Source organism: Danio rerio, chromosome 24 (genome assembly GCF_052040795.2).
Source record: "Danio rerio strain M-AB ecotype USA chromosome 24, GRCz13ab, whole genome shotgun sequence".
Classification (NCBI taxonomy): domain Eukaryota; kingdom Metazoa; phylum Chordata; class Actinopteri; order Cypriniformes; family Danionidae; genus Danio; species Danio rerio.
Genome location: NC_141044.1, coordinates 21,422,760 through 21,450,333, shown reverse-complemented (window position 1 = coordinate 21,450,333; position 27,574 = coordinate 21,422,760). Strand labels below are relative to the sequence as shown.

General features: G+C 37.0%; 1 protein-coding gene across 3 annotated transcripts in view; it reads right to left on the bottom strand.

The window, feature by feature from the left end:
* The window catches only part of tpk1 (thiamin pyrophosphokinase 1), a 163,464-nt gene that overhangs the window by 84,750 nt on the left and 51,140 nt on the right, over nucleotides 1–27,574 (bottom strand). For all 3 annotated transcript variants that reach the window (XR_015524385.1, NM_001006074.1, XM_087308521.1), the window contains 1 exon segment: nucleotides 23,474–23,543. Coding sequence is in view for 2 of the 3 variants with exons in the window: in NM_001006074.1 (NP_001006074.1) it covers nucleotides 23,474–23,543 (70 nt within the window). In the remaining variant the exon portion in view is untranslated.

Genomic DNA, 27,574 nt, shown 5'->3' with positions numbered 1-27,574 from the left:
AGACAGCCTCTTGACACAATGTGGGCTTGAGAAAATTGATACGCATCACATCGTATCTTTCACCCCTAACTTTTTGCAACACAGATTCACTATACAGTATTTTGTACATTCATACACACACACACACACACACACACACACACACACACACACACACACACACACACACACACACACACACAGATATTTATATATGTGTGTGTGTGTGTGTGTGTACAATAACAAGATTTTCTTTGCTTAAATGGGCAGAGTATTCTTTTTTGAGAAAGGCGGATCATGTCGCGGCTTTTTTCGTTTTATTCCCTGAGAGCAGAAAGGCAGCGTGGGTATCGGTAGGCATTAAAGCATAAAGACTTGATGTTACGATTTCACGCTCTGCTGGGTGGTGCATGTCGCCGCTGAATGAGCAGAGATGCGCTGCCGAGCTGGTTTAAGAGTAACACTGCAGTGGATTACAGGAGCACTATCTTCATCTCACGGATGAATCTGAGACCTGACGAGGAGAACAGCTGTAGCTGTGTTAAAAACAGGTTTTGTGGGGAGAAAAGAATAAGAACAGTTCACTGACATCAAGCGTGTTTAGGCAATTGTAATTGCAAATTAGCATCTTTTAAAATAGATTTCAAACAACTGTTAAAAAATAGCATTTTACATTTTTTTGCTGCTTATTTAAAGCAGCGTAAATAGAATCAAATTGTTAAACTATCTATTAAACAAGAATACAGAAAAAATGTACACTTACAAAATGAAAAATAAGTATTGAATACGTCATGTATTTTCCTGGAAACAATATTTCTAATATTTCTAGCAGCTGTTGACATGGAATTGCAGATTTTGGTAAAAACCCAAACAATGCAAACAAAAAATATGTCAAACTGAAATAAAATATGATTTTTTGTTTATGTGTAATAAAAATAGAATGACACAAGGAGAAAGTAATGAACTACTGAACTGTATTTAATACTTTATTAAAGGCTTTTTTGTGATCGCAACTTAAAGATATCCCTCACATGAAGTCATATTAATTGCTCAGGTGTGAGTTTTTCACAGACATAAACGCAGTGTAAAAATCTTGATAGTTCTGTTTATCTCGTCTAGGAAATCTGATCTTTGATTCAAATTTTTATATTGGATTCAAGCTATTTGCATTCTGCAGCTTGAATTTATTTCTCTTAAAGCATTTGAGAGTTTCGTTGGCTGTGTTTTGGATCATTGTCTTGCTGAAATGTCCACCCTGGTTTTATCTTCATCATCCAGTTATAATGTAGATGTTGGGCTGAAGCAGATGATATTAATTTACGATGAGGAAGTGCAGAGGGTTGCAGAAGAACTGCTGAGAGATTTTAGCTGCTGTCTGTGCTTTCACTGCCTTTCTACACCACCCTTTTTTCGTGTGTTCAATACTTTTACCCTGTGTCAGTTCATTTTTTTTACACTTAACTTGTGAATTTGATTTGTTTTCTTTGCATATATGGATTTATTTGACTGTTACTAGCATCTTGGGAAAATTTCAAGTCAACGACATAGAAATATGTTTTCTGATAAAAATGGTGATGTGAATACCTATTCTCCCTACTGTAAAAAGTTCAATAATTAACAGTGTGACATATTTTGTGATTTATAGTTTTCGGTCATTCATTGGAATTTACAGACTGCACTGGTTGCACCATATTTGATTCACAAAAATAAATTGCCTCTTTAGTGTCTTTTATTTCTAAATCTGACATCTCGTTGCCCTAAATCTTTTTGTTTCACCAAAAAGTGCTGACATCCAGAGCCATTTGTTCGTGAAGTGAACTACACCTGTTGAGCTCTATCTTATTTACTGAAAAGCATTGAAACTGAAGAGTAATTTGTTTGAGAATCATGGTAATTTGGTTGTGCTGCATGCGTTTGATTCATTAAAAAGGATTGACTTATTATAGTCATTCAGTTGAACATCAGATTGAACCAGTTTGACTGTTTGATTCATTACTTAATCTGTTTGGTTTACTAAAAAAAAAAACTTACTCAAATCAGTTGCTCACTAGAGAACTGGGAAATAGGCTGTGTCCGAAATCACCTACTACTCAGTAGATACAACATTTGAATTTGAATTTTCTTTTTGACCGTACATTCTTTACACATGAATGTGAGTTTATGAATTGAACTCGGACGTACTACATTGACTATTTTGTCATGGTCGCATGACCTACTCACGTCAGTTGCATCACTCCACTTCCATTCTCTCACAAAGCATCATTGGATAGAAAATCTTCCATCGGATGCACATTTCAGAATTTCACTGGAAGTAGTCATCCAGGTACTTGCATACTGTTTTTTGAATTCCAAGAATTTAGACAACTTGGATAACATACTGTTTTTAGTGCAATATATAATATGAAAGTATGCGATTTTGGACGCTTCCTCAGGGCTCTATTTTAATGATCTAAGCAAAAAGTCTAAAGCACATGGCATAAAAGCTTTAAGGGTGTGTCCGAATCCACTTTTGCTAATTTGAGTTGCTATTTATACGCTCTGGGCCCAGGTGCATGGTCTAACAAGGTTGTGCTTATTCTCTTAATGAGGTATGTTTTGAGCATAACGTCCATTAAAACAATTAGAGTCTCATCTCACATTTACTTTATGAGTCAATTGCAAACTTTACATGGTGGACTTTGTAAGTGGAAAAACTGAACGCTTTACTAGTAAGAAAACAGAGCATCTGCAGTGCAAGGATAAAGAACAAGCTTCCTCCATTCTGCGGAAACGGTGTTGTACGCGCTCCACTTATAATATCCATTAGTCTACATATTTAATTTTGTTTGTTAAGCGCAAAGATTTGTTTCAAAACTTTTTCTAAATTCAGTTCTAATATCCAGCAAACGAATAAATGAACAATAATAATGATGTGTGGTCAAAATCTTGTTTCAACTTATATTATAATTTATATCCAAACACACGTCCTATTCTTATGCCCCATATGGTGATGCACATCTCTAAAACCCGACAGGTGGAGAAATCTAAACTTGTTTTTATTAAAACAAATATAAATATGCATATGATAAATAATACAGCTAATAATAGTTACATTATACACAAATGCAAATTGTCAGAAATAAACTAAATAAAAAGAAGAAAAATTTGAGCTGGTCTGAAAATAGCAACATATTACGCTACTCACTTCTTGCGCCTTATTGTGCCGAGTGTACTATAGGGCCCCAATAGTATTTTTCAACCATAATCTTGTGCAATCACAAGATTAATTTGTGTGGTAACTAGACTACACTGGTTGAGCTGGGTTTGTTTAATGGACTAAAAAGCACTGAAACTGAAGAATCACAAAGGAATCAATTTATAAATTCATACTAAAAACAGTCTACACTGGTTGTAGTGTTTGTTTCACAAAAATAACAACAAAAACCCAACTAAACTCACTAATTTCAGTCATCAGACTACACTGCTTAAGTTTTGTTACTGAAATACTGAAACAGGCTCTTTATTCAGGAATCTAAACACTCCAGCTACTCTAAATGTATTTTACTAACATAATAAATACATTTTGGCCAGGTTTCAGGCTATAAAAATCATTCCTGCTTTCCATTGCAGATTTAGTATCACTGTTTCCTTTACTAAATAATAAGGAGTGATCAAGCATTTTCTACTTTAAGATTCAACATGGTTATAAAATTTGTGCATCTAATAATTGTTTTATGAAGCTCTATTAATCTTTCTGCCAAAAAGCTGGATCATCTAGAACACTTCTGGCACTGATTCAAGGTTCAATGTGCGAGAAAAGCAATTCAAAGCAACAAACGCGTTTTTAAGTTTCCTGTTGTGTGCTTTCCAGCAGACTCCCAGTTAAACAGCAAACCATAAATAACCCTCAGCAGTGACAGTTCTGCGGCCACATTAAGGTGAAGCTAAATGAAACCTTTCCTTTTGACATTTTATCAGCAAAACAGTTCTTCCCACCGCCAAGCTCAAATTGGAGGCAAAATACACCTCTTTTACATTCAAATTAAAGTGTCACTTAAAGTTAATCGTAACGCAGGGACTATACCTCGTTGGAAAAGAACTCGATTTGGGCCGGCACTGAGAAAATTAGAATTAAGAATTGAAGTAATTCCAGAAGGTCAAGACCAACGCCAATGGGAGATCTGGAGAATAGACACCCTGTCGAATCAGATGTTTTATTCGGTTTGTCACAGTCCAAAGAGACAAGACAAACAGACGAGATCACAGTTATTGCTGTGGCTTTCTTGTTTTTGCCTTGTTACACACTCTAAAATAACATCAATAAGGATGTGGGGAGGTGAAAATTGGGCTCCCAAGTGACATTCAAGAACAAAACGATACGCAAATGCTTAAACGTCTTGCGTCTTGATGCAGTTTCTTGTTGCTAATAAATGATGTGACTGTTCATCAAACAGGGGAGCTTTGCATTGGCTTCATTTCGCTCTATTTTTTTTTTTTACGTCAATAAGCCCACTCAGGACTTAAATAACAGATCGCCTGCTTTCTGCCTGGCAGTTTCACACACCCCTCAGAATATCAAGAGACCTCTTCAGCTGTTGCTTCATTACAGACAGGCTGGTGAAATCATAAAGCCGCCCCTCCTGAGTGGATCATCTGAACAGACGATCAGCTTTTGATTATGCCTCAGAGTTCATTTTCGACTCCTTCATAATCAGCAAAGGTCACACAAGTACTTTGGAATGACTGCAGCCGCACAACATGTACTGAGCTGAAGTACTGTACTTTACTGCGCATTCATAGATGACATACTCGGTGCTTGAGCGAGCATGCTGAACTTACAATTCATTTTATGCATAGCCACGATGTCACTATACAAACAAAGGAGTGGTCATTTATTATAACCGAAAAAAGATAGTTTACCTCAAAATGGAAATGCATCTAAGGCAGGCATTATCAAACTTTTTAGCCCGTAACCCTTAAAATAACAATGCCAATGACTCGCAACCTTCAAATTCCTCTATATAGGTGGTTATAAGTATACAAACGTTGCATACACAACAATAGGCCTATATAAACACAAACATATTGACAGCACAAATTGACATATATAAATATAGCATATTGAGAGCTTGGGGGTGGTAATTCTACCCCCCTTTTGGAAATTACCAAGTGGAGGTCGCTTGGTGATTTACAAAAACCAAATGCATTACTTAATTATAAGAATTATTATATTTTATCCATAACCTACAGACGATTAAATAGTATTTAACAACAAGTAAAACAACAACATGACAATAAAAAGCCACAAGCCTTTCAATTTTTTTGCAAATGCGACGCGTTTACTGTAGCTTAACCACACAGCAATAGCGTTGGTTGCAGTAGATAGATTTTACAGCACCTTGTTAAACTTTGACGCCTTAATGGCACTCACATACATTAAAAATAAATGCAGGCCACAACTGAACATGAAGAATAATCTTCAAAATTAAAACAAGAATAGACGTGTGCTGTAAACATTGCGTACACCTGTGTCATTATAATTAAACACATAAATAAATACATTAAATTACGCAAATAAATGACTATAAAAAAAATTAAATGGCTTTAAGACTGTTGTCCTTTTTTTGTTGTCAATATGCTCACGTTTGCTTATATAAGCCTATTGGTGTGTATGTACCTGTGTGTTCAATGTCTGTAGCAGTAAAAATATGAAATTTTTGCACAGATTGATCATTTCTCTTCATAAGACCTAAATTTATCATCATGAGTCACTGGTAATTTTTTTGTCTGTATATGTTTTTTGTCTCTGTAAAAGCTGGTAGCCATTGTCCAGCATCTTATGAATCACCAATTAACACAGTTTCAGCTCAAAACCATCTTTAATGATCTACACTACAGTTCTGATGAAAGAAAAGTCATTAGTCACATCTTAGATGGTCTAAGGGTAAATTTTAAACTTCTTTACCACATTATTGCTTTAAATTTATACAAGCTAGTAACTGATAATATAATTAATTTATAAATTCATAAAATAATTGTTATGTGAAAATCATATCAAAGTGGTTTATTTTTTTTTTTTTCACAGAGCTGTTCTCATATCAAGCTAAATCTAAAAGAACACAACATTTTAAGGGGTCATTTACTCAATCTTCACATGTTAATAACCTGTCTGAGTTTCTTTATTCTGTTGAACACACAAAAAAAAAAAAAAAAAAAAAAAAAAAAAAATATATATATATATATATATATATATATATATATATATATATATATATATATATATATATATATTTTTTTTTTTTTTTTTTTTTTGCTGTAAGCCTGTTATCATTGACTTCCATAGTATAATTTTTATCTACTAGGGAGGTCAATGGGGTGGCATGGTATACCAGCGAGTGCTCCGGTTTCCCTCACAGTCCAAATACATGTGCTAGGTAAATTAGGTGAACAAAATTAGTCATAGTGTATGGGTGCATGTGTAAATGTGAGAGTGTATGGGTGTTTGCCAGTACTGGGTTGGGGCTGGAAGGGCATCCGCTGTGTAAAACATATACTGAAATAGTTGCTGGTTCATTCCACTGTGGCGACCCCTGATAATCAGGAACTAAGCTGAAGGAAAATGAATGAATGGATGTCATTGGCTACAGGATTTTAGCTTTCTTCCATATATCATCTTTTGTGATCAACATTATAAAGAAGCTTATACTGTACAAGTTTAAAACCACTTAGAATAAAATTTTTGGATGAATTATACAGTTTTTCTCAGCTGCTTTGGTACATTTCTAGAATCATCCTTGACTTTGCAAAACAGTAAAGGCATTTCTCCAAACAACTGGTACAAACAGGCAAAACATCATGGCTTACCAGTCTTTCATCTTTAATTTAATCTTTAATTCATTAAATAAATATCAGTGTCAATGAACATGTCAGTGCCATCAGAATGCAGGTCTTTAAGGCAGTCAGTTTGACTAGTCATGTTGTCAATATAACAGTGTACTCTGGAGAGATGTTCTGATATAAACTATGGCTTCAGTTTTGATTACAATTTAGATTTTAGAAAGATTTCATTGTAAATTGCAGGTTACACATTGGGGTATGTGGGAGTTTGATTGCAAGAGACTGAAAAAGATTCACAAGAACTCTATTGTTTGTGCTGTAATTTGTTGACAGACCATATCATTGTGGTGAAGAAGGGAAAAGACAGCATTGCAAAGCACAAAGAAAAAAAACAACAAAAAACAAAAGTAGAAATGTGAACATAAGATAATCTCCGTTGAGATGCACCTTCATTAGAGAAAGTTAAGATTCATCTGGGAGTGATTTACCAATTGAGGATAAACAGAAAAAAATGGAAATCTACAGAAAATACATTATTACAATTATATATATATATATATATATATATATATATATATATATATATATATATATATATATATATATATATATATATATATATATATATATATAATAAAAATAACAATTAATTTAACTTGCAATGCGCTTTTCTTAGACTCGAAGCGCTACATGGCAAAATACCATAAAGTGTCAGGGTTGGTGATGGGAAATGGGGAAAAAGGAGCGAGGACTCAAATGCAGGGAAATGGGATTTTATTAAATAATAAAAATAAAATAAAATGCAAAATAAACTACCCCGAGGGGGAAAACATTAACAAAACAAATACATACACATACAAGCAGGACTGGGCAGACTGGCAAGGATGAGGACTGGAAACACAACAGGACTAGACTTCAAACAACGAAATGTGATGGCGAACTGGCACAGGACAGCAAAAGTGAGGGGTATATAAACTGTAGAAAATTAACACACAAACAGGTGAACACAATTAACTAATAATGGGTTAACAAGGAGGGTGGGACAAGACAATAGACTGGAGAGCGCATGACACAGAGAGACAATACAAGCCATGCGCTCACATAACACATCAAGAACATGCAGCCAATGAGAGAACTCATTAACCGCATGTTCATGACAACAAACACAACACTGAAGCACACGACAAAAGCACGTGACCACAATGTAAACACCAAGCCACGTGCTTTGACAAGAGACGCAAGACACGAGCACACGATAGATAAACACCTAACCGTGCGCTCACACATAAGCAACGCACATGCTTCATCCCAGCGCCAACCAAAACTGAAACCAACTAGACGGAGGCGCTGAGAATAAAGCAGCGCGCTGCTGACAGAACAAACACAAACACTAGTACAAGAGCGCGCGCGTCTGAGGGACGCAGAGCGTGCGCGGCCACATCAAGTGGCAGCGCGCACACTCTGCGTACACCCACGATGGCGCGCGCGCGCACACAGAGAAAGAAACAGGACCAGACATGGAGTAGTGTCAGAGCTCTGCCACCAAAACAAGAATTTACAAGACCAAAGTGGCAGAACCCTGACACTAGCCCCCCCCAAAAGGGACGCCACCTGGCGTCCCTAAAGGGAACATCCAACAAGGTACAAGACACACTACAAGACAACAAAACAGGCAACATCATCAACAGACACAAGACAGGGAGGTGAACAGGCAAGACGACATGAAGGGGGGGAGGGAGGGAAGCCAAGCCAGACCCAAAACGACAAACAAGGGAGGGATGGGAGGGCAAGACAAGGGAGGATCAGTCCAGGGTGGGACCGGAGGAACTGTCCAGGGTGGGTCCAGCGGGTCGAGAGCCCTAGCAGGGAACCAGGGTGGAGCCGGAGGGTCCGTCCAGGGTGGAGGAAAGTAACACCAGGGAGGAGCAGGAGGGACGACCCAGGGAGGGTCTATGAGGTGAAACAAGACCAGAGGTCTGTGGGGGGCCGGCAGGGCAAGGAGCCGGGCTGGGACCGGCTGGGCAAGACGTCTGGGTGGCGCCGGCAGGGAAAAACGTCTGGGCGGTGCCGGCAGGACAAGGAGCCGGGCTGGGGCCGGCAGGGCTAAACGTCTGGTAGGTGCCGGCAGGGCAAGACGTCTGGGTGGGGCCGGCAGGGCAAGGAGCCGGGCTGGGGCCGGCAGGGCTAAACGTCTGGTAGGTGCCGGCAGGGCAAGACGTCTGGGTGGGGCCGGCAGGGCAAGGAGCCGGGCTGGGGCCGGCAGGGCTAAACGTCTGGTAGGTGCCGGCAGGGCAAGACGTCTGGGTGGGGCCGGCAGGGCAAGGAGCCGGGCTGGGGCCGGCAGGGCAAGACGTCTGGGTGGTGCCGGCAGGGCAAGACGTCTGGGTGGTGCCGGCAGGGAAAAACGTCTGGGCGGTGCCGGCAGGGAAAAACGTCTGGGCGGTGCCGGCAGGGCAAGGAGCCGGGCTGGGGCCGGCAGGGCTAAACGTCTGGTAGGTGCCGGCAGGGCAAGGAGCCGGTCTGGGGCCGGCAGGGCTAAACGTCTGGTAGGTGCCGGCAGGGCAAGACGTCTGGGTGGTGCCGGCAGGGCAAGACGTCTGGGTGGTGCCGGCAGGGCAAGACGTCTGGGTGGTGCCGGCAGGGCAAGACGTCTGGGTGGTGCCGGCAGGGCAAGACGTCTGGGTGGTGCCGGCAGGGCAAGACGTCTGGGTGGTGCCGGCAGGGCAAGGAGCCGGACTGGGACCGGCACTGAGGGGCGCTCAGGGGCTGGAGCCGACACTGGAGGGCGCTCAGGGGCTGGAGCCGACACTGGAGGGCGCTCAGGGGCTGGAGCCGACACTGGAGGGCGCTCAAGGGCTGGAGCCGACACTGGAGGGCGCTCAGGGGCTGGAGCCGACACTGGAGGGCGCTCAGGGGCTGGAGTCGACACTGGAGGGCGCTCAGGGGCTGGAGCCGACACTGGAGGGCGCTCAGGGGCTGGAGCCGACACTGGAGGGCGCTCAGGGGCTGGAGCCGACACTGGAGGGGGCTCAGGGGCTGGAGCCGACACTGGAGGGCGCTCAGGGGCTGGAGCCGACACTGGAGGGCGCTCAGGGGCTGGAGCCGACACTGGAGGGCGCTCAGGGGCTGGAGCAACCCTCGCAGAAGAGGCCTTTCTCTTCCGCCTCCGCTTTTGGGTGCGGGTTAACCCTTGGGGGCTGGACATGGACCAGGAGATGGTGCTGGTGCTGGTGGTGAGAGGGGTCCATTCCCCCTCCAGGATCTCCCTCTCCATCCTCAGACAGGAATAGTCCACCACCTCCCAATACGTCCATGTCCCGATATCACCCAGCTCCTCCCAATCGAATGGCTCATCCAATCCAGCCAGAAAGATGTGGATGAGGGTGGTCTCACTGAACCCAAGCCCCCGGACTGCATCGAGAAGATCTTCGGCGTAGATGCCAAAGGGGCGATGGTTCTGCCTGTGAGACAGTCCTCTGGCTGGGGGTTGGTCGATGGGTCCTTCTAGCTGGGAGCAAGCTGGGCGCAGAAATAGTCCCATTTCCGCTGAGTCCTCTTTTTGGCCAGTTCGTACTGTCAGGGTTGGTGAGGGGAAATGGGGAAAAAGGAGCGAGGACTCAAGTGCTGGAAAAATGGGAATTTATTAAATAATAAAAATAAAATAAAATGCAAAATAAACTACCCCGAGGGGGAAAACATTAACAAAACAAATAAACGAACAAACAAACTTTACTGGACTGGCAGGACAAGACAGGGCTGGACACAACAAGACAGGAAACTATCAACGACGAAATGTGATGGCGAACTGGCACAGGACAGCAAAAGTGAGGGGTATATAAACTGTAGAAAATTAACACACAAACAGGTGAACACAATTAACTAATAATGGGTTAACAAGGAGGGTGGGACAAGACAATAGACTGGAGAGCGCATGACACAGAGAGACAATACAAGCCATGCGCTCACATAACACATCAAGAACATGCAGCCAATGAGAGAACTCATTAACCGCATGTTCATGACAACAAACACAACACTGAAGCACACGACAAAAGCACGTGACCACAATGTAAACACCAAGCCACGTGCTTTGACAAGAGACGCAAGACACGAGCACACGATAGATAAACACCTAACCGTGCGCTCACACATAAGCAACGCACATGCTTCATCCCAGCGCCAACCAAAACTGAAACCAACTAGACGGAGGCGCTGAGAATAAAGCAGCGCGCTGCTGACAGAACAAACACAAACACTAGTACAAGAGCGCGCGCGTCTGAGGGACGCAGAGCGTGCGCGGCCACATCAAGTGGCAGCGCGCACACTCTGCGTACACCCACGATGGCGCGCGCGCGCACACAGAGAAAGAAACAGGACCAGACATGGAGTAGTGTCAGAGCTCTGCCACCAAAACAAGAATTTACAAGACCAAAGTGGCAGAACCCTGACATAAAGAGCAGAAACAGTACAACAAAAACAAGGTACAACAAAACAATAAAAATATGAACCATAAGATAATAAAATAGTAATAATAATAAAAAAGTTAACAAAAATAATCATCCCAAGTTAAAAGCAATGCTAAAAAAGTGAGCCATAAGAAGTTTTTTAAAACAGCCCAGAGAAGTGGCATACCTAATGCTGATGGGTAGACCATTCCACAGCTTAAGTGCACTGTATGAGAAAGCCCTACCAACCATGGTCTTGAGTTTACAGCGTGGCTGATACTTATTTATATTCATATTTGTATTATTGACTTTTTGATTAATAAAAGGCAGTGTTGTTGAGCTTAAGTGTGTTCTTTTAAAAACATTTTTAAATCTTACTGATCCAAACGTTTGACTAAGAGTGTACGAAATGAAGTATGCTACAAGTTTTTAAGGTTGTGGTATAAGCAGAAAAAAAGTAGGTAAAGTTCTGTTGCCGAACGAAGACTGCAGGTGGAAGTGGCGAGAGTCACCAGGTCACAAATGTAACCAGGTGCTAGCCCATGCACTGCTTCGAAGGTTAACACCAAGGTCTAAAATCAATCCGTGACTTAATAGGAAGCCAGTGTAGTTGTAAAAAAGTGATATACGGTGGCATGATGATGTGTGTGTCAGAGCCCATGCAGTGGATTTTAGAATATACTGTAATTTTCGGAGAGAATTTGTAAACCCCCAAAAAGTGAATTACAGAAATCAAGACGTGACGTAATAAAGGAGAGAAATTATGACAACTCTGACAACCAGAAAGTATTCAAATCACTTCACTCTTTCCACAGTTTTTATGTTACAGCCTTATTCCAAAATGGATTAAACTCATACACACAATACTCCATAAAGACAAAGTGAAAAAAAAAGATTTGTTTAAATCGTTGCAAATTTACTAAAAATGAAAAAAAAAAAAAAAAAAAGCTGAAAAAAATGCATGTACATGAGCATTCACAGCCTTTGCTAAGTAATTTGTGGATGTAGCAGCAATTACAGCCTCAAGTCTTTTTAAATATGATGCCACAAGCTTGGAAACTTTTGCTATGTCTTTGGAAACTTTTGCTTATTCCTCTTTGCAGTTCCCTCTCAAGCTCTATCAGGCTGGATGGGAAGCAACGATGTAAAGCCATTTTCAGATCTCTCCAGAGATGTTACAATAGGATTTAAGTCCAGGCTCTAGCTCGGCCTGTCAAGAACATTCACTGTGTTCTTGTGAAGCCGCTCCATTGAAATTTTGGCATGTGTTTTGGGTCATTGTCCTGCTGGAAGATGAACCAGCGCCCCAGTCTGAGACTAAGAGCACTCTGAAGCAGGTTTGTCAAGATGTCTCTGTACATTGCTGCATTCATCTTTCCCTCTATCCTGACTAGTCTTCCAGTTCCTGCTGCTAAAAAAACACCCCCACAGCATCCTGCCACCACCATGCTTTACTGTAGGGATGGTATTAGCCTGGTGATGAGCGGCACCTGGTTTCCTCCAAACGTAATGCCTGGCATTCACTCCAAACAGTTCAAATTTAATCTCATCAAACTCCAGGTGGGGAGTGGCTTCCGTCTGGCTACTCTACCATACAGGCCTGATTGGTGGATTGCTGCACAGATGGTTGTCCTTCTGTAAGGTTCTCTTCTCACAACAGAATAATACTGGAGCTCAGACAGATTGACCATCGGGTTATTGATCACCTGCTTATCTAAGTTGTTTTTCCCCCGATCAATCAGCTTAGATGGCCAGCTAGCTCTAGGAAGTGTCCTGGTGGTTCCAAAAATCTTCCACTTACGGATGATGGAGGCCACTGTGCTCATTGGAACTTTCAGAGCAGCAGACATTTTTCTGTAACCTTCCCCAGTCTTGTTCCTTGAGAAAATTCTAGACAGTTCTATTGTCTTCATGCTTGGTCTGTGCTTTGAGGACCTTATATAGACCTGTGTATGCCTTTTTAAGTCATGTTCAGACAACAGCATTTACCACAGGTGAACTGTAATTAAGCTGCTTAAACATCTCAAGTATGATCAGTGGAAACAGAATGTTACTAAGCTCAATTTAGAGCTTCACGGTAAAGGCTGTGAATACTGGTGTACATGTGATTTTAGAGGTTTTTATTTTTGCAACAATTTTTAAAAAGCCCTTTTCACATAGTCATTATGGGGTATTGTGTGTAGAATTTTGAATTTAAGGAATTTAATCCATTTTCGAATAGGATGTAACATAAGAAATTGTAGAAAAAGTGAAGCGATATGAATACTTTCCAAATGCACTGTACCACAACGACTGAGAAAAACTGTAAGAGAAATTTATTTATATGGTCAATCTAACAGTTATTAAAATACCTGATCATTGGATACACTGAGAGCAATCGCTGTTGATAATCTAGCAAGTATGAGAATAGAAACCTATTTTATAATAATGGCTGATATGATTTGCAAATGGCAGAATAAAGTGTGGTATGTTTCATGAGCTCTGCAAAAGTGTGTTCTCTGCTCGAGTTCAAATAAAGCTGAGCTTTCTAAACTAATCAAAGTGTACCGGGAAAGGTCAAGTGCAGTAATTACATTTAAGGCACAGTGAGATAATAACAGGATATGTCTTGATCTGGGCACCAGCTTCTCTGAAGATTTGCTTCCCTGTCAGCTCTTGTTTGCACAGGCAGATTAAAAATGAATAATCACTGTGGATGCATGTAATTAGGCAAGGCCAGAGGTCTGCCAGACATATGAAATGTGTTCTGGTCCTGCATCAAAAAGACTTCTGGGAATGCACAACCGCTGCTCTAAAGCAATCAGCTTTTGCTCACAAATGAGGTAAAACAACTGGATGCCACAATGTGCAGTCTGATTTGCAAGTATAATTAGGTGCACACTGAAGCTTTTGGTCAAGACAACCTTTTTTCCCCCACTTAAAGGGACATTTCACTCTTTTTCATAATTTATTTAACCAAAATGTCATTTAAGCAGTGTGAAAGCAAATGGAGAACTTATTTGAAACTGCACAAGAAACAGACCACAGTGAAAGCTTTTGTTTTAATGTTGGTTTTTGAGTCTTCTGAAGCATAAATATGCCATAATGTTTGCAGATATTTAAGAAACAAAGCGTACTTGTTTATCTGAAAAACACTGGTATATTTAGATAATCTCCATGTTAGAATGTCTGTCATCATTTTGGTCTTTATAACCCATCCACTGCCAGTTTGCCCATTTAAATTGCCACATTAGGTGATTTTTAATTAGCAAATAACTATAAATATTACAAACATTAAACATTATAAACATTAGCTGAGCAGGTCACATTGTAACACCACGTCCTAACAACATGCTAAAACTATTGACAAGAAATTTGACAGACTCTGTTGCACCAGACAAAACAGGACAGAAGTACTCAAATACAGCCATTCAGAAAAACAGAATAGTGCACTCACTGCACTTTAACAAAATGGTAATTAGAATAATTAAAAATTAGTACATATTAAACCTGTACTGATTTGCAGGTATAATTAGGTGCACAGTGAAGCTTTTGGTCGAAAAAAAATTTTTTTCACTTAAAGGGACAGTTCACTCTTTACCATAATTATCTTTAACCAAATGTCTTTTGAGCAGTGTAAAAGCAAATGGAGAACTAATTTAAAACACTGCATAAGAAACAGGCCACAAATAAAGTTGGTGCTGTATGTACGTGTTTGACATTTCTAAAACATAAAAATACCATACACTGTAAAAAATGTTACTTAGATCTAACTTATAAAAAGTGAGGCAAGTGGTTGCATCGGACGTTTTAGGTTGATTCAACTTCCAGCCTTTTTTAAGTATTTTAAACACTAAAACATTGCTTAAAACAAATGCAATAAAATTAAGTTGAGCCAAATAATATTTCTAAAATTACTCAAATCAGATAAACTTACTTTTTTTGTTAAACTTAACTTACTTATACATTGCTATATGTTGACTGTACTCATTTTAATTAAGTATTATGAACTTAATGATCTAAATAAAATTAACCATGCATATGTCATTTAAAACGAATTTAATTGACTTCTGGCTGTAACCTCAGAAAATAAATCGGCGTTTCTATATTGTAAGCACAATATACACTAGTAAACACAGATAAACAGACTTTCCTGTCAATAACAATTAAATAAGAATGGGAAGATGGATTAAAGACCATAACATGTATTCAATATCAATCAATGTTCCTTTTAATAGTGACTACAAAATAGGCCATTAATGTGGCTACACATACACAATACATAAATAAAAACATTAATAATACCAGATCCTATTGAGAAATCATCCAAGGCAACTCAGTGAGGAGATTTGCATATTTTGATGAAGATTTTGGATGCATAATGTCCAGTCCCACAAAGAGTCTCTAATACATCTTAAATGTATACAGTTTTGATGGATACTTGAAGTCGAGGACATCGGTAAGTCCAAACAGGAGCCATCATGCATTTGACAGGTTTGGCAAACCTCTGACAGTCCTATGATAATCCAAACTGTGTTGGGCTGATGGCAAATTTTTCCCGTGGGCAGCCGCATGCACCTCTGATTCCTCACAACTCTATTGGTAGAGACAAAAAGAAACAGGAGTTCAGGTGGTTGCTACCAAACAACATTAAATAGCTAAATACTAAATAGAAAATAACTACAAGTGAAGTTACAAAAGTCCAGTGAGAATGATGCATGGATGAAACACCTTAGTTTATCAGTTAAAAATTACCTTAGTTAAAATTACCTAACTTTTATTTAAAAAATAAAAAAAGGTTATAGAGGTTGTGTAATTACATTATTCCAGGTGTTTTTAGTTATCAAATTTTAAAGAAAACTGTGATTTTACTCAGTGTAACAGTGCATGTCATTGTGGTTTCCTGTCAATCACAGAATTGTTAAAATTTAGGTATTACATTTTTTTGTTTATTTTGGCAACTTATAAAGCATAAGAATGTGTATTTAATTTAGATATTAAAACTGTTTGAAAACGGCTATAAGAAAATTATAGAATACAAATTCTATAATTTAATTGTCATCTTCATTTTGCACCAAACTTTGCACGTCATAATACAAATTTTATTAAATAAATAAATAAATACATTGCCATTTTACACATTACATTAAGGTTTACATTACATTTTTGCTAAAGCTACATTTAATTGACTTTTTCTTCAAATTTAATGTCACTGGCAAATGACAGTTCAGTGATTCAGTGTTATCAGTTAGCTTTATTGAAAGACTGACAGATAATAAGAAACTGCATTAGGATATTTTTATACTGTTTTTACTGTTGCACACATTAAAAAAATCTTCAGATATCAAATGTAAGTTAATTCTATGGAGCCCACTATTGTTTGCAATTTTACCAATGTTTTACTTACCTGCAAATAATTATAGCTGTAATTGTATCTAATGTTTTTCTTACCTGGATGTGAAGTTTGAAGATCCACAGGTAACAAAATCACTTTGGTATCTAAAGACCAAGAACATGCATTTTAGAATGAGGTGCATACAATTTAAATGGTTCTGTAAACATCAGTAGTAAATGTAATTTAAGTTAAAATAAATTGTAAATCTGTAATTTATTCACTATGCAGCATTAAAAAACTTATGGACTAAATCTCTAAAACACAAACTTTAAGTTATACTTTCTCTTACGTTAAACACAAACTACTTAACTGTTGCATACGTTTCTGAATTTAATATCCATCCTTAATGTGCTGCTATAACTTAGGTGAGCTAACTTTAGCTAAGTTAGCGCTAACAAACTGAACCCCCACACCCCGACCGCCCACCAGTGACCTTGTTAATCGGTTCTGCAACGTTAGTTTTACCTACTAAGTGTTTTAAAACTACTTTCACTATTTTTCTCAATAATATCACTTTTAATCGTTAGTATAAACTAGCGTTGGTTAGCGTTAGCCAACTTAGCTTTCCATGTGAGAGCAGTCTAACTGTTAACATACCTGAGGCTACAGTACAATTTACAAAGCTAAAACCTCACCTGCCTAGCGAAGACAGCAGTTTTGCATGACTTTACAATTATCATTCGGCTAAATTTGCAACTTACCGTGTTAATCAGATCCGCTGCTGGGAGCAGTTAATGTCGACCATTGCAGAAGCTGCGTCTGCCTGCTAAATCCCGGGCAATGAAAAAGGAGTCACGCCAAACTATTAAAATCACGTTTTATGAACACCTGCCCACATCGACAGCTGCTCTAATAAATTGTCTGTGTCAACTCACTTTTATAACATTTATTCTACACAATAACCACGTACAAAAATCTACTCAAATAAATTGCATTAGTTTTATTTAAAATATACAGTTATATAAAAACTGATATATTTTAAGTAAAGAGGAAGCAAATTTTATTTTTTTGGTATAAAACAAATAAAATTAACTAGATTGCAATTATTTAAAGTAGATAGAACCAACTTTGTGAGTGTAGCACTTTTTACAGTGTAATATGTTTGCAGATTTTGAAGAAACATACTACAGTATGTGAACAGACTTGTTTATCTAAAAAACAATGCTAAAGTTGGATATTCTTTCAAATGTGCTTTCCGTGTCAGAATACCTGTCATTATTTTGGTCTCTATAACCTGCCCACTACCAGTTTACCCAATTAAGTTGTCACGTCAGGTGTTTTTTAATCAGCAAATGATATAAATATTACAAAACGTAAACATTAGCTGAGCAAGTTACATTGTAACACCATGTCCTAACAACATGCAATGTTGCAAGATTCCAGCATCGTCCAATTTGACAGACCATTTTGACAGAGCCAACATAAAAGAAACATTTAAATAAGCACTTGTAGGGATGGATTTTCCACAGACTTATGCCCCATTTTCACTAATACGTTTTAGCTTTAAAACGCCATTTTAGAATGAAAATTATCCACGTCCACACTGGTGTTTCACCTAGTGTTTCTGAAAAGATCTCCAAGCACACTACACCACTAAAAACACATGACCATACACACACGTGTTGCAGCATATGCGCACGTTTGAGCTCCAGGCAGCCAGCAGGTGCTTTGAGCACAGAATCCCAGGTGAGAGCAGCGCACGTCGGAAAGTTCATCAAGGATACTGGATCTCATCTCACTATAGTTGTTAAACGTGATCTATATTTAAGTCATGCTGTCTCTATCTGACAACTCTTTTGTCTTTAGAACCTATTACTTGTTCTCAGGTAACGTGCTTTGGCTGAGCACAGTTAAGTTAATATACTAATTTATGTAACCATGTACACTGATTCTGCACAATTGTCTGATTGCTTGCCTTTATTTCTTACATTGTATAAGCTTATTGCGTTATACTTTTATAATGGTCATTATTGATTATTAAAACTGATGTTTAGCATACGATAGGGTATGTTTCATATTTTTCAGTGAAAATGAAAGGAGGCAGTTATGTTATAGGCTCTGTTTTGTTATTTTATGCATACAGTAAATAACGGCCTTAAAAATATGTAGCTACATGACACCTCAACATTTTTGGTTAAGTTGTTGTTCTGTAAAGTTGTTAATATTAAATAGAAAATAGGCAGTTTTTTATATAATGTTTTCATTTTATTGTTAGGATAGTGAAACAACATAGCCAAGGGGATGTGAATGACATTATAAAGAACACTGTTCTCTTTGAGGATTTACCTTACATGTCTCGAGAGTTTATTTTCCATATCAAACTTAAGAATTTTGAACTTGCAAAGAAAGGATGCAAGACTGAACTTTGTGCACTTAATATTGAGGAAAAAGCCCCAGTCAGACAGGTGAATGTCTGCAGCCATGCCTCCGTTTTTAGATGTCTCTGTTTTGCCCCATCCACACTAACACGGAGCAGCAGCTTTTTAAAACCAAAACGGCCTCTTCAGTGTTTTCAAAATGCATAGTTTTCGGGGAAGCCATAACCATAGTTAAACTTATGCATTTTAAAACTAAAATGTATTAGTGTAAACAGGGCCTTAAAATGTGCCCTGTGATAAACCAACAGAAGCTCTGGAGAAAAAGCCCAGGATAGACTTTGACACATTCTTGCCCTCTTTTCTGAATTTTCCTTGCCCTCTGGTATTAATAAAAACTCAGATGTGACTGGTAACAAAGTTTTGTTCAATAGTTTTGATAACTTTTGATTAAATCCAAACAGATGAGTAAATCTTTATGTCACTGGTTAACTTTGACTAAATAAGCATTCATTGCTCTCATAGGGTATTTAACTCCAGTGCACTGTTTAAATTTACTACCCTTTTGTTATTTTAGGGATAAAAACATCCACTAAATTGAACTGCTATAAAAATGCATCAGATTTTTTATTTTTTTGCTTTTCTTTTGCATAAATCTGTTAATCAACATCAGTCCTGATCACAACTACTAAATGTTAATAAAAATTACAAAATTCTTCAATTACCAAATTATCAAATGATGCCACTGATTTGGTACAAAATGATGTTTTTTTTCATTACAAAAAGCAATTATGGACTAGATTTTTATTTCATCACAGTCTTGGACACAAGAAACAACACTGCCTTTGAGTTTGATGCATAGTTTTTAAATGATTTTTCAATTTTTAAAATTTCAATTTATAGAATGATTACCATGTTATTTTATTTTATTTTTGCTCTGTCATATTTATATATGCTTGTAATTTATTAAACTTTATGCAGATGCACTACAAAAAGACCCAATCTGTCCAGTTGATCTAGATTAATATAACTTTTCCAAATAAAGCTTTTCAAATAATCTGGTGAAATTATATTCACATCACAATATTTATCGCAGCAAAACAAAATATCGCAAATTTAATTTAAATTTCAGTCATTCAGATTATTACAAAGATCTATACAATAATGATTCAATCTGATTTCATCAATCAGATCAACTTAAGATAATCTAATTCTACTATCTATTTAAAAAAAGTTAATTATTCAACAAATCATTACAATATGCAATTTTTGTAAACATGATTAACTAATTTACTAAAACATTCAGACCAGGTTAATCAAATAATAACTAATTTATAATCAGGATTCACTTGAAAACCTCAATAAATCAGAGTAGCTTTACTAATGAAAGCATGTGAATTATTTACATTTGTTTTGTGCACTTCAATAACTAATTTATTTAAAGGATTTAAATAATTCAAACCAACAAAATACATAAACAGATTTACATTGGGTTTGTAAACAGAGTAACTAACTTAATTATAGAATGGAGTAAATTATTGTTATTTTATTTTAATTGACATGAGTAACTTTGGCTTTTTCCTTGAATTCCTTAAAAAAGAAAACTATAATTTCTTCCCTTCATCAAAGCAGAACTAAAAAGCACTGCTTCTGTTAATGATATTCATCTACAAATATGGAATAATTTGCTTATTTCTCATACCCAATTAAATTTCCAGCGAGTAGATATTCCCTGCTGACACTGCATATGGCTAGAACTGTCTAGAGAAAACTTCTATGCTCAGTTCTGGCAGCTCTGAATAAAATCTACAGATGACAACAAAAGCATAAGGAGTAAAGCAATGACAGGTACAAGAGAATTGATGGATGTGACATGGAACCGGGCCTGCTGCATGTGCGCATTCAAAAGATATTGTTTATTTTTTGGAGCGTCCTTTGAGGTGTCTTTGGCAGAGCTGCTGCAAGCTGATAAGCTCAAAACAACAAGCTTCTGACGATCGCAGTCGAAACATACTTTACTGGCAGTGCGCTGAATGGATCATTAGCTCCCTGCAAAGGCATTTGCACTCCCTTAAATATGCCTGCCGTCACAATAAACCAGCTGTTGTGAGGCAGCAGCTCAGTCTTCATATGTAGCTGAATATATATCTACTTTATCTTCCAACTTGCTGTTTTCAACCCTATTCAAAGCCATTTTACTGACTCATGTTTCTTAATGCCAATATCATGCTTATTAATTTTAAACGTAAAGAAGTGCACTTGACTTAGATGGAGTGTGTAGTATGCTTTATTAATAAATAATAATCGTTGTGGAGCAACTAATGACCGTTGCAATTTAAAAAAAATGTGGAAGTTAAATCAGTTGATTTTTGTTGATATGCTTTAAAAATTCTGGTTTAACTTAATAACTGTTAACCATAACTTGGGTAAAAACTGGACAAACCAAATTTTTGGGTCATAATATTTATTCCAGCAAAGAAGATTGTCAATATTTTACTCAAAAGGTATATTAACACAATTTTTAATGTGAAAACTCTTGCTAATCCAAGGTAATTTCACAATTTTGCTTAACAGAATTAATGAACTGCAAGTGCTTTGATTTAATTATAAGCTTCACATTTCTGCAATATAAACTGCCAGCCAATGTTCTTCACTAGTCTTCATCTTTCTTAGTTGTGGCTTTTTGCAAATTAAACAAAGAGCAGATTTACAAGGAACAGAAACAACAGAATAACTTTAGTTTTAGTAACAGAATTGTCAAGTTTTCTTTTTTTCTTTTTTTGATTGACATGGTACGTTTGGTTGAACTATCCCTTGAATTCCTTGTAAAAACATTTCATTTCTTTCCTTCATTAAAGCAGAATTTAAAAAGCACTGCCTCCGTAAAAGATGTTCATCTAGAATAATTTTTATACTGTAGCTTTGGCTTTTTGCAAATTAAACTACAGTGAGCAATTTGGGAAAAAAAAGTAATGTATTACAATCTAAAGTTACTTTTTTAAGTAACTAAATGTGCTACTTTATGTACCTGATTTTATGTTATTTAGCATTTTTATTGTAATATATTACTTCTTTTTTTACCCACACTGTTAAACAATTTTACAGTTATTTACTGCAAAAATGCTCAGTAAAATACCACATATATTCTTTACTGTTCACTAATAAAATATGCACTGCATTTGGGTGTAATTGTAAATCTTTTACAATAACTTACTGCATATTAGGGATTTACGGTATTCTATTGTAATCAAAGTAATCAAGTACTGCTACTGTAGTTGAAGACAAAAATGAGACAGATGATGAAAAAATGATCAACTAACATCTTGTATCCTAAAATGTATGTAAAATACATTTCATCACTTGTTCTGAATGCATTAATTTCCATAGTAAACACTGAAAATAACGGTTTTGTACTGCTAGTGTAAAATGCAAATAAATTCTGTAAAAAGTATTTAAAGTAAATGTAAATGTGGTAAAGGGCATCCTACTATTTAAAGGTAATTTTACTGTCAAATTAAATTGTAGTATGGCAGCAGGGCTGACAGTAAGTTGCAAAAATTCAATAAAATGTCTAACAGTGCAATACTGTATATGAAGTCAAAATTATTAGCCCCCCTTTTTCAAATATTTCCCAAATGATGTTTAACAAAGCAAGGACATTTTCACAATATGTTTGATAATATTTTTTCTTTTGAAAAAACTTTTATTTGTTTTATTTCAGCTAGAATAAAAGCAGTTTTTATAAAAAAAAAAAAAAAAACATTTTAAGGTCAAAATTATTAACCCCTTTAAGCTATTTTTTTCGATAGTCTACAGAACAAACCATCATTATACAACAACTTGCCTAATCACCCTAACCTGCCAAGTTAACCTAATTAACCTAGTTAAGCCTTTAAATGTCACTTTAAGCTGTATAGAAGTGTCTTGAAAAATATCCAGTAAAATACCATGCCCTGTCATCCTAAAAAACCCAGTTATTAGAAATAAGTTCTTAAAACTATTATGTTTAGAAATGTGTTGAAAAAATCCTTGATGAATTGGGATTGGGGGCGGGGGGTGCTGGTGGATGCTAACAATTCAGGGGGAACTAATTATTCTGACTTCAACTGTATATTATTAGTAATTAGTCAGATTTTTCATATTCCGAGAAAACTATCCCTTTAAATAAACAAACTCACACTTATCTGTGAAGTCCCATCACTCAGCTGTGATTTCAGTGCTCGGAGAGTTTGGGATTCTGCGTTATTTTTAGGTGGCAAAAACAGGAAGGGACCCAAAGAAAAGAAAACAATTGAAAAGAGCTCAGGAGAGGAGAGAGGTACCCAATTTAGAGGCCTGGAGATGAATCTGGCCTGTCAGCCACTGACAAAAGGTGATGGATTAGGAGTTAAGTCCTCTGAAAGCACTCTGGATACTCCTGAGGCCTCCTACAAGTCCAGCACTTCTGAGAATGAACATGTGCAATGACACCAAAACCTTGACATCGCCAGATCCATCTCTGCCCTCAGAGTCAATAGTGATGGGAGCTGAAATAGGGTTCTCACCTCTCGCGACGGCCCTCCGTGAGCCGGTACAGGTGATTGGCACCTCCATCCGCACAGGCCCGGATCTGGGCTGTAACAACAAAAGTAGGAGTGTTTATGGGTGTTTTGGCAATTACATAGAGCAAAAAGTTAGTTCACTCAAAAAATGATAAAAATTCTGTTATTATTTACTTGTCTTTTCAATCTCCTGAGACCTGTGTGATATTTTAGATTCAATGAGAGAGCTCTCGAGCCTCCTTAAACAGGGTGGTAAGAAGTTTAAGAAAAGAAATCAAAAACTTTATCAAGGATTCTACTGTATGTGACTTCAGTGGCTCAGCTGTAATCATATGATGCTCCATGAACAATTTTACATGCCAAAAACTATATATTTTAAGTCTAGGTTGACAGGTCAGGAAGCACATTTACTATAGGCAAAATGACGCTTGCAGTTGGAACTGTTGACTCTAATAGCAATATATTATATCATCTGAAATAAACATGAGACGAAAAATACGACATTGGCAAACAAAGCTGATTTGACATTTTTCTTAAAGTTCACAAAGGTTAGAGATTTGTATGAATAAAGCAAAATCAGTGAAGTCACATACTGTAGAATGTTTTGACAAAGTTTTTGGTTCCTTTTCTGAACTTCAAAAGTATCATGACCATTGTTGTCCAAGGAGAATGCTCTTGGATTTAATCTAAACTATCTTTATTTGTGTTCTGAAGACGAATAAAGGTCTCAGAAGATTGGAACTACAAGAGGGTGAGTAATTAATAACAGAATTTTCATTTTTGGAATTCCAGGATTTCCATTTTTTTTCCATATAGTGGACTTCTATGGAGCTCAATGGTTAGAATTTCCTAGTGTAATTTTTAATGTAGCTTTAAAGCATGATACACTCCATCTTATTATCTTTTCCAACTTTAAAATCATGTTTTTTGTTGTTTGTAAAAGGCACTTGACTTTTTGCACGTTCGCTTTGTAAACACTGAGTTGGTGTTTCCACATACATCAAGCTTGACCTTTCAATGTGACTACGTAATATGTAAATTCAAGGATACATATCTCTGAGCAAGTGCAAGATGAGGTTTTGTGGTTAAAAGCTTAATTTTTTGTAGTTTGTACCAAATATGACTGGTAATTTCACCAAGTAACACCATAGAAGTCAACAATATGGAGAAAAACACCTTAGATGTCTTAAATGACAAGTTTTTTTTTTGGTAAGTAAACTAACCTTTATACATTTAACAACATAATCAAAACTAATTAAATATTCTCACTTGTAATCAGAATATCCCTATAATGTACAGTTTATTAGCAATTTTATTAGCAGATACCTTAACACTTAACAGCACTCTACTATTGATAAGCAGCAAATGTGATGTTTTTTAAGCATATGAGACAACAGTCATGGTTAGTTAATGGTCCCCAAACTAATGTACTCATGTATGATCACAAAATGTTATAAAAATCCACTCCAACGATAAGATGAAAAATGTACAAACTAAATAAAACTATTATTTAAACGTACTTTATATAAAACAATTACGTTTTTTGTTAAGTTTTTCTTGATAAAAATCTGTTTTATAACATAAACAGTGTTTTGACATTAGTGTATTGACATTTATTGTACTGTATTGGTGCTACTAAAAAAATAAGAAAAAAAGAGATTAATAAGTCAGCTTCACAACAAATCATTTTAAAATGTGCATCATGTTCCTATGTTGATCATGAAACCATGTCCGAAAACGAGCCAATAACATTTGAGGTGTTGAGTAAGTCAACCTGTATAACCATCTATAGATGTATAGACATGTATTTCAAGAAAAAAGGTTCACAATTGGTGGTGTATCTTGAAAAGAAAGGTGACAACTGGTGGTGTGTGTAGGATGGGTGTCATGCTGAGGAATGTGTGCGGTCACTATTGTTTGGAACTGCTGGAGAATAAGTTCATATGTAAAACAGGAGTGTCCACCTTTAGTCCTTGGGGGCCGGTGTCCTGCATAGTTTAGCTCCAACTTCCTTCAACACACCTGTCTGGACGTTTTTTACACCTAAAAAGAGCTTGATTAGCTGGTTCAGGTGTGTTTAATTGGGGATGGAACTAAAATATGCAGGACACTGGCCCTCCAGGATAGAGTTTGGCCAACTCTGATGTAAAACATTGATTGTATATGTAAAACACACATATTATATCTGTGAGAGGCTTTCAGAAAAGTGAGTGACAAATTATAAAATAATGTATCATCATGGCATTGTATGTAAACACTCAGAGGAGATTGCATCAATGAAAGACAACTTTGGTGTTTGCATTGCGGGGAACAGGGCCCAGAATAACATGAGCACCTAAAGATATACTAAACCTCTCAGTTAAGAAAAAACATCCTAAAATGGTCGAAGTTAAAACAAGAACATATAGAGGTGGGGAGAGAAAATCTGTATAAAGATTGTAAAGAACACAGACACTTAAGATCAGGGATCACCAAACTTGTTCCTGGAGGCCCGTGTCTTGCAGATTTTAGCTCCAACCCCTAAAAAGTTCATCAAGGTCTTACTAGGTATACTTGAAACACCCAGGCAGGTGTGTTGAGGCAAGTTGGAGCTAAACCCTGCAGGGACACCAACCCTCCAGGACTGAGATTGGTGACCCCTGCTTTAGATTGTCCTGGGAAGAGACTAGAGATGGGTCTGCTTATGGATGTCTCTGCTTTTTTAGAAAATATTCAAATAAATATGTTTTTCTGATAGTCATAACCTCTAGTCTGAGTTTGATTCATTAATAGATCAGCCGGAAACCACGTCAAAAACTTCAACATTGCTTCATCATTGTTATTCCCCTATTATTTACCTCCTATTTAAGGAGTAATTTATACTTAGTTTTAAGAGTAGGGATTAGCTTCTGATTAAATTTTGGACAAGAACGAGGATAATGACGATCAGAAAATTATGCTGATCTGAGAACATCTTTAACTCTGCAAAATCAGGATGTGCGTGGGCTTCATTACAACTCAGATCTTGAATCAAAAATGAGTGAGGAGATAAATATCATTGAAATCACATTATACGGCTATACGTTTGAAGTCATTTCAGAGCCCATCTCGGTAACTGCTGACATGCTGAAATGAAAACAAATAGATTATTCTAGATCATGGCCAGGCTGACAGTAATGGCTCCCTTGTGCCTTTCGCAAAAGCACTAATCATTCCAGGATGAAGGTCAGTCTGTCCTGTCAGGATCATCATCGATTCTGATAAGCATGGTGAGTCTTGTCATTTTCAAGGTAAGGCTGCTGGGAAGCTAAATCCAGTTAAACACGCCACTGGTTTTGATGAGGGACATGACAGACACATTTACATAATAAGTCTTAACCTACACTATATGTAATACCTGTATATGTCAAATTATTTAGTTATTTTATTTATTAAAGCCATGAGAAATCTTATGTATTATATCTCAGTAAAACTGTGGATATTTAAATATATAATGCATTTAAATGATGTTCATACTACTTGATAATTTAACAGTTCTTAATTAAAACAATGTTGTATATTTGTCTATATTTCATAATGCACAGTATGTATTTATTTCTGAAAAACATACAATTTAATATTACAATATATAATAGTATATGTAATTAATATAATAAATATATCAAACATTTTATATTCATTACAAGCAAGAAAAAATAAAAAATAAAAACACTTTTAATAAATATTTAAATTCGAGGAAAATAATAATGCATAAAGGTGTATCAAACATATATTTATATTTAGCAATACATCTGATGTAGTATTAATATATAGTAAGTTATTATACAATACATATTAATTTTGGGGGGATACAGTATGACGATTTGGGGGTACATGGAGGTGTATACAGTAAAATTAGCAATACATATCAGATTTAATATATATACACAGTCCATATAAAAAAAAATAAAAAATGAAATATTTTACAATTTACAATAACTAAATATTAAACAAGTACCTAAAAGGGCACATACACAAGGCTGCACAATATATTGTTTCAGCATCGATATCACAATGTGCCAGTCTGCCCTCCGTGAGTCACATTGCAGGGATCTCCAATGTAGTCAGGATTATAGTTGACCAGAC